At 36.2% G+C, this 15,520-nt stretch overlaps 1 protein-coding gene across 1 annotated transcript; it reads right to left on the reverse strand.

Moving 5' to 3' along the window:
• Positions 1 to 73: 73 nt before the first annotated feature.
• On the reverse strand, positions 74 to 15,407 carry LOC112560051 (sorting nexin-25-like). Its single transcript, XM_025231619.1, has 22 exons — positions 15,165 to 15,407; positions 14,820 to 14,980; positions 14,400 to 14,531; positions 13,789 to 13,967; positions 13,159 to 13,345; positions 11,445 to 11,518; positions 11,126 to 11,202; positions 10,571 to 10,684; positions 10,340 to 10,431; positions 9,731 to 9,770; positions 9,365 to 9,484; positions 8,227 to 8,380; positions 7,716 to 7,891; positions 7,054 to 7,194; positions 6,521 to 6,748; positions 4,933 to 5,046; positions 3,800 to 3,930; positions 3,408 to 3,458; positions 3,090 to 3,236; positions 2,005 to 2,186; positions 1,599 to 1,699; positions 74 to 681 (listed from the first exon to the last, which is right to left on the reverse strand). The coding sequence occupies exons 1-22, from the start codon at positions 15,384 to 15,386 to the stop codon at positions 574 to 576; spliced, it is 2,931 nt and encodes a 976-aa protein (XP_025087404.1). The 5' UTR covers positions 15,387 to 15,407; the 3' UTR covers positions 74 to 573.
• Positions 15,408 to 15,520: the final 113 nt, after the last annotated feature.

Here is a 15,520-nt window from a genome sequence, read left to right on the forward strand (position 1 = left end):
TTTGTATTTGGATGTTTATTCCATACTACTGTCCTGCATGCTGTTGGTCTAGTAGCAAAATCTGCCAACATAAGTACACAACAATCACAAGTGAAACAAATGTATGACATTTAGAAAATAATTGCAAAGCACATTTCATGTTAGACAAATATTGCACATACTGGTGTGTAACAGGAACAATTTTAACAAATTATACCACAACAACATTTATGTGAATACATTTTAAATTTATCCTAAAAATTGTTATATGAATGCAGAATTTTCTTTTATGTACTAGAATATTTCAGAAAGGGTCAGTGTATGTCACACAGACATCTTGATGACCTTCATTTGATGTCAGTGTGTTGAAGTTTTCTTATCAATGAATGAATACTCCAAAACTTCTAAGGAAACTGTTGGCAGATCGTTTCCATCTCTTACTGCAGCGGATATTATCACCATATACATTTGTTAAAAGATATCATGAAGTCTGAACCATGATTTCCAAAACTGGGAGGCACCATACAGGATCCAGCAATCCTAGTTTTTCACTTTTGTACATCTTGTTCTGACATAGTTTATATTCTTCACTATTCAGTTTGTTGGTTGAGGAACTGACTGAAGCTGAAGTGATTCAACCAGTGATTTATGGACAGTCTTTAGTTCAGCACAAAGCTCCAGCATAAATATCTCCAACAAATTCTGAAATTTCAAAACAAATTTTAATGAATAACATATAAATTATTTCTAACATACATGTGGAACAAAATTTATAAATGGTAAACGTTTCCTGTATTTTTCTGTTTGAGACAAATCGTTAAGAATAAACAGAATACACAGTTCTGCAGTCCTTTGGAGTCTGCTTCTTTTCACCCTAGTAGGGTTATATACACTTGATGATCAATATGTGGCCCTGTATGATAGGGTGAAACACCTATCAAATTAAAAAATGTGGAGTAATTTACAACCATTCTTCAAAATAAGTGATCCTGAGAAATAGATACATTTGCAAAGCAACTGTTTTGTTTCACTCATGAAATCTTTCAGGGTGCATAAAATGACTAAGCATTGTTGCAGTATAGTCTTTGGTGCATGTAGGCTTAAAATTTGATCAGTTTTCATCACCTGGAAACAAAATTGCATGTTGATGGCCTTTATCAGGCACATAGTGGTGTAGTAGGTAAAGATAGGCACATAGAAACAGTAGGGAAGGAGGAGTGTTTATGCCTGACTTTTGCTATAACCAGTGCATGCCATTCTCCATTTCAATTAGCAACCAACAACACCCTTTCCATGCATACATAAAGAACATGACTGAAGACCAAGAAAAGTCCAGTAATTACTATTTTTAACTCTTCCTGTACAGTTTGCACCCACATATGTGAATGTCTTCATAGCTACAGCTCCACTGTGACCATCCATACTGAATGAATTAAATCATAAAATTTCAACTTTCTCACCTGTTCACCTTTCTTTGCTTTTTTTTTTTAAAAAGTACATCATGCATGAAAGAGAACATGTATGCTAACTTAATGAAGTCTGAGAGCCTATACTGTTTAAACAATGCCATTTAGCTAATAAGACTTTATTTATCCCAGAGGGCAATTCTGATGACTTACATAGAACAGATGTTTATTAAGAGCCTTGTTCTGCAGGACTTCAAACACTTTTACAGTACCTCGTCGCCCGTTATCCTCGCCAACAAGGTTCCTAAGAGCATCTACAACAAATATTAAACTTCTTTTAATGCTGATACTGATGGATTCATGTCTGATAGATCTGTTGGCACTAGCTGAACAAAGCTATTATTCCACAGAAACAAGAAACTACAAAAAATTAAAACAGGTGAAAGATAATTTACTCATAAAACGTCTAATAGCAAATTAAATGTTATACAATATGGTTAAAACATATTCAATAGTTACAATCACCTATTTTCAACAATATATAACAGAAGAGAACTAGAACCAAGAATTTCTCAGGTCTGAGATGAGTTTGCAACCAATCTATGAGATTAAGAATTACCAGGAATATTTTGCAGCAGTTTGTTTTTAGCAGCCATTCGTGTTTCAAATTTTTGGGCCTCAGTCTTTGGAGGAAGTGACTCAGCTAGAACTCCACCTGGCCACATTGAATCCTTAAAAGTGCGAATGTAAAATAAAAGCATTGGCTCCGAGTACGTCCACTTCACCATCTCTCGAAGCTGTCTACAAAAATGACAAGGGCAAGTCAAATCTGCTGTCAAGAATGAAATCATCTAAATACTGCTAAAAGGAAACTTATTCTTGAGACAAAAGTTGAGCATGCATGTGAAAGGTTCAGAGAGATTTAGCATGGATATCTGTTGCCAATTTTAACATTGATCTTCACTATAAAAAATAACATGAAGTGATTTTTCAATTGAAAAGTTTTGATTTTTGAAATATTGATTTCTCTTATGTTCTATTTGTTTATAATGTGTATATTTTCACATTTAATATATCCTGAGCCTTTTTTTTCCTTTGTGATCATAAATTTTGGTTCTATTCACTTGTGTTTACAGGGCTGGCTGCATGGCCGTAATATAGCCTTAGCTGCTGACACGGCGTAAAACACCAATTCCCCCCCCCCCCTATTCACTTGTGTTCTTTTAACAACATGTATGATAGGGAAACAACAAAAATGATTACTGAAGAATATGAAATTTTGTAATTTAAAAAGTGCTCCTTACTTTTTGGTGCCTTTTTATTATATAAAAATTAAATTATGATTATAATATCATTATATATTATGAACATTAGGTTTATAGCTGTGTTTGAACACAAAACCTTTTTCAAAACTTGATAAATACTTGCATCCTTAAGTTGTGTAGAACTGCACAACAGGCAGTATTCCTTAGCTTGCCAGATAAAAGTGAACAAAACCACCAGCCACTTTAGAAAGGTCGTATCTAGCTGTAAAACATTTACTCTAAAAGCTAATACCTACAAAGTGCAATGATGTATTCCAGAATGTTCATCTGGCCAGTCTAGAAAGCTAAGATCATACCACTGGTACGAGGTGACAGGAGAGCAACAACTCCTGGTGATGACATTATAGGGTTACAGATGCTGGTATAGAGAAATACAAACCTGTTGATGTTGCTTCCAAAAGTTAGTTCCACGAAGGTCATGAAACTCCGACGCAGCCATCTAAACATGCCATGAAGCTCAAACACTTCTCCCAGCAGACGGTACAAAGGCTTGGCAATAGAATCATGGGCTCTTTCATCTCTTGCACTGCAACAGTGACAGGTAACGTTATTTTTCAGATCTGACTAGATTCAGCATTAGTGGAAAAGTGCACGGCTTTCAAGCCAATAAAGAGAGTGCCCCAGTAAAGACTAGTCATTGTACTTTTATTTCGCTCTGTTTAACATTTTTAAAATGGGCTGAAAATGTTCCACTGACCTCTCATCACCAAACAGGAAATCATCGTCATCCTGGACATCACCTCGTAAGCTAGGCAAATTGAAACAGTTGCTTTCTTCAAATGTTGTGCTCAACATACAAAATCTTGATAAAATGCTAACTTAACAAATAAAGGAAACTACCATTAATTAAAGATTAGTCAAACACTTGTAAAATTCTCCCCCAACATAGTGGGTTGTGTGTACAACATGCAATATCCTCATTTAAAGAGCAGCTCTGTTGCTAATCTATGTTTTCAAACTTAAGTTTTAGAAAGAATCTCATTCAAGTTACTATACAATGACTATCCCATAGTTTTGGGAGGTTTTTTTTAACAATGTTTGCAACCTTTAACATTGTGCATTGTTTTAAGACAAAAGTCCTCAACAAACGTGCGCTTTAGAAGGGACATTGATGTCTTATTGCGCCGCATGAGGAAAGGCTGGTGCAGAAATTCAGGAGATGGTGCCAAGAAGGAATACAGCACTTCACTGTGAATCAGACGATCATCTTGCATCACTGCCTGTTAAGACACCCAGCAAAAGATGCTGCAGTTACCTCACAACTGTTCAGAATATCTCATTTGTCACAAACACTGGCTACAATGGGAAAAAATTAAATAATCTCAGACCCTGTACATAGTTCAGATGACACATCATGAATACTTAAATAGTAATTTAAATGTGCATTGAAAACATCCCTTACAACTAATGAAAAATGAAGACAACGCATGAATGGTTATCATGAGCAGTCGATGAAATAAGCATTTTATTTAACCGTAATAACTCATCATTTCAAGGTCATATTATGTCATTATGCTTACCACAATCTGTTATAAAAATTTATTGAAGTATTTATGCTACCATCAAATAGTCTTATGCTCAGTGTCAAGTTGAATAAGTATGATTTTATGCTTTACAAGTCCTCTCATTACCATCAGCATTATTTTGGATCTACATGGTGATGTTGGTGAGTGTAAAATATGTTCAACATCTACAATCATGAGTTTGACCTCTTTATGTTCATAAGGTTGTATCTTAAGAACATAAAAGGAGGGTATTCACACTGACTGTAGGAAATAGTATCTAGCTCTGAGAACCTTGTCATCAGAAAAAGTGCCTCCCACTAGAACTCAGTGCAACAGCGGAATTATGCAATAATAGCATAGGTTTAATGTATTCATCACAAAAATAACAAATTCCCTAATGTTACTTTTCATATGTTCAGGTTCTGGTAAAAAAAAAAAAAATTCTCACTTGAGATGCATTTCTTGCTCATAGATGTAATCTGTCTTTACAACTACGAGATGCATACCTCTAAAACAGAAAACTCTAACACTTTAACACAAAAGAAAAAAGTATATAACTGCTAAGTTGCTATATATTTGTTTTATGCACGAGATGCAATTATGTATTTTAGTGACTGCATAGTACATTACTCAATTTTCAAAATGCAGCTGCTAGAACAAGTTTAAAAATACAGTTGGTAGATCAAAATCAAAACACCTAGTTGTAGCAATACTTACTGAAAAATAGTCATTTAATGCTGTCTTAGCCTTTTCCATGTATGCTGCATCCAATGACCTGAACAAACCTTTCCCCTGTGAGGGCAGGTCCTTCTTCTGTAGCCATGGGGCAATCTGGAGCAAAAGAAATATACATAGAGCTTGTCAATAAAATATTGATTTAAGAAGCATGACTGTCAGATACCAGGCTTATCATCCTTAGATGTGTAAGTATGTATGGCAGAATGTATTGCATTGTGTGAGATAGTTTGACAGCATGCATGCATGAAACTTGTGCTGATGAATACAATGCTTATGAGAGCTCATTGCGCACCTTCAAGAATCCTAGCCAAGGTAACCTCGTAATTATCTTTGAGAATGTCAATAACTTTATTTTATGGCTTATGTAATTGTAAGTGCTCTGTGCATTTTATCTATTTTACCTGGAAATTTGGAAAAATAACTTAGTTACAAATTTGTATTCAGCAAAAATGGCCAACATTTGTCCTTGTAATATTCCTATTCACGTGTACCTGCTATATTTATACAATTAATATGTTTTACAGGAATTACATGGAGGAGACACAGACCATCTCAGTTTCCTCTAGAGGATATATAGGAGTAGCGAGTGGTGGTTTCCCCAGAAGTTGGTAGTGTGAGCAGCTTTACCCCTGGTATTCTGCTGGTGAATCTTCATCCTGGTCAGTGCAGATCCTAGAGCTCCCTTACCTACAGATGTAAGCTGTGTGAAGTTCTCCTGACCACACCAATAATACCTTTGGATAAGATGTGATGCTTTTTCCCCTCTTCCCTTCCTGTGTGGGGTAAAAGGAAATTACTACCGGAGCTACTTGAGGGACTGTTATTCCTACACAAATTATACATCTGCTTTGGGAGCACTTCATGATTTAACATCATGTTAGTCTTCACCAGATTTTGCAATAACCTGAAGGCGGACTTAGATCTGTCATAGTAAAACTGAAAGTGCAGCAATAACTCTATATATAACCTCAAACTGGCTCTTGCATCAGGTCAATTAATGGATACTGACTGGATCGTTGTGTGGATAACTGTGTGAAAGGCCAAAGAAAGTTAATCTCTGTTGGTGAAGTTGGTTTGGTAAATCACCACAAGAAATTTTTTCCATTTGAATATTGAATTTTGGACTGTAAAAGTATAAGAGTGTGTTGCACAAAAAATAGGCCGAAGAATTTCAAAGGAGATTGCCTGAGTCTTGAGTATATTATGTGCTGCCCTCTCAATATCAAATTATTGCAACTGCATTTTATGTATACTTCATGCATTTGTGCTAATTCAAGAAAGAAAAAAAAAATACAAAATTTACTTTTTGAGCTGAAGTATAAAACTTGGGAAGCCCACAGGTAAATCTTTGTGTTTTGTTTGAAAAAAACAAGTGTGGACATAGCGTATGCATGTTTGCTACATATGTACCTGACTACTGCTGCTGGAAATGCTGAATCATTTTCTGATAAATAGATTTAAAAAGAAAATAAAATATAAACAAGTAAATCCGATGATTACATTATCACTGTTTTGACCCACTTCATTACTGAAATCCAGGTTTGTTTCAACGAAACCACAAACACACCTGCACAAGTTTCTCGTGCAATGCAAAAATGTCATCCAGTGTTCGTGACACTGCCCATCCATGAGCAGAGTCCACTTTACCAAGCCCAAATCGGTCACTTGGCGGTGAAGTGCCACTGGTGTTCTCTCTTTCACCTGCCTGACCTTCGTCTTGTCCTCTCTCTTCCCGGCACTTCAGTCTGACCAACACTGCAAAGTGTGGTACTCTACGGTCATCCTCCACTTCCACCTAAGAAGGTAAATACAACTCATTTCATATTATGTTACCCTTTCGGCACAGAGGATCTGTGTGTTTGCATGTGCATGCATGTGTGTTTGAGATTATGTGCACACATGCATCTGCTGATGTGCATAACGGGTACTTCCTCATGATCATTTACGTGAGATCTGGGAGAAGTTAGGTTCACAAAAAGTTAAGAAAGCAGTGGTGTAATGGAAGGTAATATTTTAAAGATCACTCGGAATAATCAGTCAGTAAAGGGAATATAATGTGACAGGGAAATCATTATCATTCCCACTGGGGATGATACTTACTGTGCCATCAACAATGACCACCTGCCAGTTGCCTACATTCTCAGTCCATGTCTTAGTGCGCTCAATGTGCACTTCAAGTGCCCGACGTTCTGTCCGCATGACTTTTAGTTCTTCTTCCATGTCATCACCCATCTTTTTTACCTGAATAATCATCACCCACAAAAAAATACCAAAGTAAATCAATGTATACAATGTAAAATCAACCACAAAAATTTACACATTTGAAGCTGAACATTTTTTTCTGTTTTTGTTGCTTAATTGAAGATGCTAGCAGGCTAACACAAAATAAAGCTACTATTAGTGTTTTACTAATATGTAGTGAATTTTTTCCAAATAAAGCACACAAATATATATTTATATACTTCTGATATTACTGAAGGCAGCAGACAATGTCAAAGACTCAAACGTACGCTAATGAGGCTTTATCCAAATGTTTGTGATTTAACAGGATATAAGGTCCTGACCTCTTTGCAAAAGCCAGGTCTGATGAGAAAATTTAAAACTTAGTCTCACACAACAGAACATAATTTTCTGTTCAGATTTTAGGAATTGATAACTTTAAATGAACTAAACCATCTATGAACTAAAAGCATCACCTGGAAATAATTTGGTGCTTGAATAAGCCTTTAAGTCTCATATGACTACACACGTTTTGTGCATACCTTGTCTCTATCTAGCTTCTGTGACTTCAGGAGAGCTTGCAAAGCTTGAAGCTTGTTGGTTATTTTCGCATCCAGCTGGCGCAAAAGTTGTCGAGCATGGTAAGACTGATCAGCAAGCATTTCTTCATCATCACTAACATCTGTTTTGTCGTGTGGTGAATCTAAAAACAACTCGCCTGCAGAGAAAAGATGACAGTACAAATGATTTTACAGAAATTAATAAAAGGCACTGTGGCATGCAGCTGAAAATTAGTGTATTTATCTATGCACCCTATTCAACTCACATTAACCAGCTAAATATTAGGGCAGTAGCTTTTAAGATGAAACATTCTGGAGTAAGACTTTATTTGGATGCTTATAGAAATTCTGTTCTAACTGTATTAAATAACTTTTTAAAAAAATGTCTGTCATCTTAAACATAATTTAACATTCGTGAACAAAGAAGCAGATATTGCACATGCCAGATCCAATCAAGATCACTGAAGGACTTTTGCACAAAGGGACTGCTTACTGGACACAACTGACAGATTGTCGAGATCTTCCTCCTCATCTTCATCAAGAGAGATGTACTGATGATATACATCACTAACAAGAAATGTGTGGTAGTGCTGCTGCTCCAACACAGTGCTCACTTGCTGCTGGGCATCATGAAATGCTTCTGGTCCCTGAACCATAAAGAAAGGTTAAAAATATTATAACCTAATGATTCACTCTTTATTTTTACTTGCACTTTTGATCATTGTTAGGAGGCAAACATTAGAAACCAAAAAGTAGTAACTATTCAAAATTTTTTATAATACGAATAATAATCACATTTATATACCACCTTTCTCCAGCATCAGCCCGACTCAAACCACTTTACAATAAGGAGGGCAAGCACACATTTAGGGTGACATCTTCACGAATACGTGAACATGAAAACACAATGCACAGCAGAAGAGAAATAAAGCTGATTGAGAGAGTGCCTCAGCCACCATCAAAGGTAGGCTCAAAGCGCTCCCCTCAAAAAAAAAAAAAAAAAAAGGAAGCCTGTCTCAAAAAGAAGAGACCACTGTGTGCCCCTGCAGTGTAGCTACTTATGTGAAGAAGGTGAAGGCCATCAGCAAAGATGCATTTGGCAAGGAGTTTATTGCATGGAATCTTCTATAAAAAGTTTTGCTTCAAAAGGTAGCTGAAAAGCTAATATGATGCTTGTATGAAAGTGCAAACCCAGCCTTCAGATAGAAACATTGTTTTATCCACACTACTGCCACTAGAGCAGTCATTGGCAAGATCAGCCTCCAGGAGAAGCACAATATCAGCCATCAGACCCGCCCCCACTGTGCACTAAACTTGCTGGGGCAGTGCAGCATTAAAACTCTCCAGAACAATTGCAGAAAAAGCAATCTTATGTCTGAAAACGACACTGCTAGCACACACATCCAAAATCTAAGCAAAACGGTGCAAATGGTACAGTAGAAAGAAATTGATTCAGAAAAAGAAAAGGGTCCCTGACTGATTACTTGCACATTTAGTGACCCCAATCTCTCCAAATGAGTCACATGGTGGGTGGGAACATCTGGCTTCCTGTGCAAATTGGATTACAACCAAAACCCTCCAATACTTAGCAGTTTTACTTGTTGACCTTGAGACAATAGTAATAACCATACCCCATCACCTCGCAGAAATTTCTCTATGCCCTTAAGCGTGGCCTTGTTCAGTGGAAGGCTACTGGGGTTAGTGGTCAGATACTGCTGGAACACTTCATTAGCTAGGTGGTACTGCAGCTCCTGCACACGACAACAGATAAGCAAGTCTTAGGGTTGACGGTAAGTCAATATTATAGCATGCTGTAATTAAACTCAATAAATTTTTATTTTAGTAAAACTGTAATAGAAGCATATTTCCTATGAACCATTATGTCATTTCCAGATGATGCACTTAAAACTTATTAAATAAGTTAGGTACATTGCTAAAAGACAAGTATTATCTGCAAATAACTGCAAAATATGCCTGGATAGTTTATCAGAACTCACCTTACTGGCTGACTGGAAAGCTTCAACATCATTCCAAAATCTGTCGAAAAAGTACTTGCAAATTTAACAAGGAAATAAAAATACCAGTGCTATAAAGCAGAGATTCTCAACATTTTTCGTGACTGTGCCCTCAAAGGATGAAGGTATATACGCGAGTACCCCTCACTCTCAGTTCACACATAAAAGTAATTATTTTCATAATGGTGTGTGCTTATTTATGTCACTGCATACCCCTGCAAAACCCTTGCCGTACCACCGGTCGAGAACCGCAGCTTTTAAGTATAATCCATAAGGTATGTTATCTGCACAAATGTTTATTCAAAGGCTTATATGTGATAATCAAATCCAGTTGGTGTAAAATCATTTATATGAACAGGATACGGCATACTGACCCCTTTTTTCCAATTATGTATTGCTTATATCATGCTACTGTAAATCTTGGAGGTCTCTTAACTATCTACATACATGTAAGAACTGTTATGAGTCGATTTACAAAATGAGATCGTTATAACATTTCAATTTTGATCAATAGTAAGCTTCTATTTTTTCTTTGTAAAAAAGCAAATAATTAATAAAATAATTTCAAAAGTTCACAATAAAAACCCTTACCTTAACAAAATGTCGCTGCCATCTTTTTCAAGAAAATGAAGGAAATATTCTCTAGCTTTTGGTTTCTCCATGATAACATGAAAGGATAAGACCTGAAAATGAAATATCACAGAAAGTCTTGACTCCAGTCAATAGGTATTGTCATGACAGTAAATAGGACTGCAAACTGAGTTCAATCATTCATTGCAAAAAAAAAAAAAAAAAGAGCAAAACAAACCAAAACACCAGTACCTTTTGCCCAGGCAGAGTAATGTCCTTGGTGACCACATCAGGTGACAGTGACTCACTTCCTCTTCTGCCCAGCATCTGTATCCTTTTCTCAGCCAGCTGTTTGGCTACTGTTAGCTGATGACAAATAGGTGGCCCTATGAGTGTATTCTATGAATTAATTATAGTTTTGGAGGTAGCCAGAGGAAGAACTGACAAACGAACATCAAAGACTAGACAGGTTGTCCTGTACTGGACTTGCTCACTATCGCCCAAAATAGGCAAAAGTGACTGGCTCTGTCAGTTGCTATGTCTATCCGTGTACTCCCCTCAGTGACATGTATCAGTCAAGGGGTGAATGACTGAATAAAGTCTTTTAATGAAAGTCTGCTCAGTTTTGAAGTGATCTCTTTTGGTCCACTTGTCAGCAAGCAAACATCTCTTTGTCTCTACCTCTTGCACGTGTAAGCATACATGGCTACTCACCCACATGCAAACATGCACAAGCACACATGCAGACACATACACCACTACCCAATCTCCCATCAAGCAAACCTACACTCACAACATGCATTTTACCTGATTGATATAACGTTTCAAGTTTCGAGCCTTCAGTAGTTCTCCTTTTGCTGTATTTTTTGGCGAGCTCTCTCGATCTGTGAAAGAAAATAAAACCAGTACAATGGCTCACTTCTAAATTTAAGAACTTCAGATTGTGACTTATATTAGTGCTATGCTTAATTGTTACACTTTACGTTACTATCACAAGGAATTCCTTTTTCTGTAATCACTATTTCCTTTTGCTACTCTTCTTATCTGGCACATGGTCAAGGATTATTTAAAACTGAAGTGTTATGTTTTTTTCCTTAAATAAATGCCAATGTTTGATATAACATACCTGCATTAATTCCCTGTGCCTTCTTCAAATTATTTATGGTTGTGGCCTGCATAATTTCTGATATGATTTTATACCTAGCCAAGAAACAAGAAAACAAATGAAATATGCAATTTGGAATATGTGTACATGTATGTGTGCAGGTGTGCATATGTGGGCACGTGCATAAATTTTGAAATGATTTCATACTTAATATAAAGTACACAACAGACAAAGTAGTGCACATGTGCATGCAAACAGGCACGCACAATACTTACATATGCAGGTGTGGGCACATGCATCTATTTTATGAATGCTAGTGGCAAGTTTTTATACACCCATATCCATTTACTTTATTGTCACATGAAGCTAAATAGCTAGCACAGTGTTGGTGGCTGAGCCACATCTGTTGAATGAGTAATAGGTTTTTCTTTAGATACCGTTTCACTTCCAAAGGACTTTGGGCCTGGCAGATGCCATGGAGTATTTGGAGTAGAGAATATGATTTGGAATATTTGGCCCTAGCAACCAGCTAAAAGCCACAAACATTAAAGGTAATCAAGAGCAGCAAGACAAAAAGAAGGTTGGGTCGCTTATCCCCAAGAGGCAGCGGCATTTTGTGTACAGCATCTGACCCACAGAAGCGGCATTTATGATAGAAGAAGGTTGGGCTGCTCGTTCCCTAGAGACAGTGCCAATGTGTTTTAATGTCTATCCCTGAGTGGGTGTCAATGATTTGTTTTGTAGATAATTTATAGAAAATATATATATATAATTTAATGGATTAATGCAACATCAGGCTTCAGGGACTATAATTAACAGTGTAAAAGGACATTATCAAGTGTGAATGGTAAAAGGTGACCTTGTACTGGACTATAAATTCTACCATTCTTTGTTAACAATCAACTAGAGAAAAAAGAACTTTCTTTTAGGACAGAGTTTACAATTAGAGATATTAATAAGTAATAATAAGAGATAGTAGTAAAGAGTGACTGATGTATGTATATTGAAAAATCATTTTATACATTTATTGTGTATGTTTATTAGTTACTGTAAAATAAGTTTAGTTGATTAAACGCATACAGGTCTGCAAAGAGGGTAGTTGTCTTGTTTTTGTGAAGTAAAATGTCCAGGCGTCTACATGTATGTGTCTGTGACAGTTTTATATGTCTACTTAAAGCTATATGCTTGATGCATTTATATAACTTGAAAAAAATGTATGTTTTATGTAAATATTTACACTTCATTTACACACATGTATACCTAAGTAATACTATCATTAAAATTCACATCTATTTCTTTCATTTCTTTTTTTTCTGTGTGTAAAGTGCTTTGAGCCTATCTCTGATGGTGGGTCAAGCATTCTCTTAATCAACTTTATTTAATAATGGTCTCAGATGATGCTGGAAACATTGCGACAATGACAGGCCTGATTATTCTTTCTTTTGTTTTGTGCCTGCTATTTAAGATGAATAAATGCACACTAGCTGTGTATATAAACAGTGTGAGCAGTAGCATCTACAAGTAAGGGTACGAGTGTAACCAGTATTTATCAAATAAGTGGTGCTCATCATCAAGTAAAATTCCTTGTGCAATATCACTTGTCTAATAAAGAAGTTCTTATTTTCTTCTTATTTATTAAAATTGAATCGCTTTGAGAGCATGATCAATATCTGTGCATTAAATCTTATTTGGTTTCTATTAATATTGCCAAGCTAGAAAGTATCTAGCAATATACCTCATCTGCTGCAGCTCTTCAGTGCTATCAGAATCATTGATCATCTTCACAAAGTCCTCATATGAAGGAGCATAAGTGTATGTACGCTTGGTGTCAGCCATAAGCTTCTCCTGGTGAGTGATATACCCCAAGATTTTCTCATTGATATAGTCCGGATCACACAACATATCCACAGTCACCTTGAGTACTGCAGGAAAGATGTACATAAAGAAATATGAGAATGCTAATTTAGTCATTTAGGAAATAAACCAAACAGCCATTTAAAAGTGACCAAATGGTAAATTCTAATATATTGTCTTAAACTAAAGACTCAAACTCTAACTTGTATGTAAGTTGATAATAGTGTCAAGATTTAATGTCTACTTCAATTATTTGGGGGTATTTTTTAACAAAAATGTAAAAAAGTAAAGGTTCTTTAATAAAGGTAGCACCCAACTTTCTTTTCCTAATGCCAATTAGCTATTTAGGAGCTGAATTCACTGGAGGAAGATAGGCTGCACCACACAGTTATAAAACTGGGTAAAATGCGCACTTCTAGCCTTAACTGGTGGTTCTCTAAGCACTCAGCTATCATCAACTTCCTTAAATGATAACTTTCCTCCAAAGATTTGCCATGAATCTGCATCAAACCTGAGGTGGTGATAACTTCACGAAGTAGATGTCGAAGGTGGTCTGACCTAGAGTATGAAGAAGGCAGTAACAACAGAAGGGCTGCTTCACAAATTTGGCGAAGGCATTCTTCTTCGCTCTCTTCATCCCGAAGCCAAGGATGAAGTTGGAAGCTACTTATCTCACTACTTTCTTCATCCCTTTTGACAACATAAGGCAGGAGTTGGAGCATGAAAGCAAAACATGTAGAACACAATGCAAAGTATTCAAAAAAGAGTATACCTTGTATCTCTAGGTAAGCTGTTTAACACATATATATATACACACACAAAAAGAGTAAATGCTCTAAACAATGGATGTCTGGGTAAACTGTTTAACACACAAGGGAAGGAGGAAGGAGAAAGATCTGCTATATCAGAAAATTACCTCAACCTTTTTGCAGTAACTTTGCAGACTAATCAACCAATCAATAAAAACTTAAGTTCAGAAAATTTTTTAAGAGCTTAGCACATTATTGCTCTTCCAATGACATCAATATTTTTTATAATTATGACAATAATTAAGTTTACAATAATGATGAAAAAGATGGAAATTAGAAACACCAGTGAGATATTTCAGCACTACAAGTTTACCTTTGTTGGGCAAGGCGTATGTTCCTGAAGTGATCATGAAGTATATCCATAACATCTTGTGTTACAAAAGTGACTACATCTATCCCAGCCAAACGACAACTGATGTTATCTATCAACTGCCACATTTCTCCACTAAAACAGAAACAACACACAGGAACAAAAATAATTCATGCTGTATATTCTTTTAGATAAACAACAGTACACTACACTGGTATGTAGATACTCTGCTATTTGTTAAATTATTAGACATGGTACTATTTCAAGCACAGTTTCATGCTGCAGTCTAGTTTTATTTTATTGTTTTCAGTTTTAGAGTATAAAAAAAAATTTGGACCAAAGAAATCAACCACATCTGAAAGTAAGACTTAGACATAGTTCAAGGCCATATTTAACTTAGCCATGGCAAAACAGATGAATTACATAGCTGAATCCATAAGAGTTTGCTGGTCTTTACTGAGTTCCGTGTACCACTTGAAGATAAAGTCTCTCCATATGTACTCCAAAACCTCCTGCAGTGAGTTATCCAAACTTCTGGAAATAATGGTTTTTCTTGAGACCCGAGGCTTCACGTCTTTTCTCTTCTGTAAAGTAAAAAGTTTTGACTTGAATGATTGGCATTTTCTATACTGTTCACAGTATATATAGTTGTAAGGTGGGCGTGTATGTGTGCTCATGTACATAGTATCTGTACTTCAGAATCTTCTGTCGCACTCACTGGTGCTTAAATCACTCTTATCATCATTATTTCTACATCATTTTTCGTACCATTATACTCTCCAGCACCTTGCTGGCGATGTTGTAGTCATGCTTAATTTTGGGTGCTCGGCAGAAATCCCCTCTTAGAAGGGCCCATTCTGCTGAGTAAATAACTCCTCCCACAATAAACGTCAAGTACATCAAGAAATGCAACAACGGTATCGTAAAGCCATAGCACCAGGATGCTGCTGCCACTGCTCCCACGGTGACTGAGAACCACAATAATTGCATCTTAGTAAAATGATTTTCAGCTTCTTCAGAGAAAAAAAATTCATTCACAGCTATTCAAGCACGAAATTTTTAAGGAAGGGGCATGAGTAATTTGTCTTCTGATTGTCTCTTCACCAAAATGCTGCATAATTTTT

Source organism: Pomacea canaliculata, linkage group LG3, assembly GCF_003073045.1.
Source record: "Pomacea canaliculata isolate SZHN2017 linkage group LG3, ASM307304v1, whole genome shotgun sequence".
In the NCBI taxonomy this organism is placed as follows: Eukaryota; Metazoa; Mollusca; class Gastropoda; order Architaenioglossa; family Ampullariidae; genus Pomacea; species Pomacea canaliculata.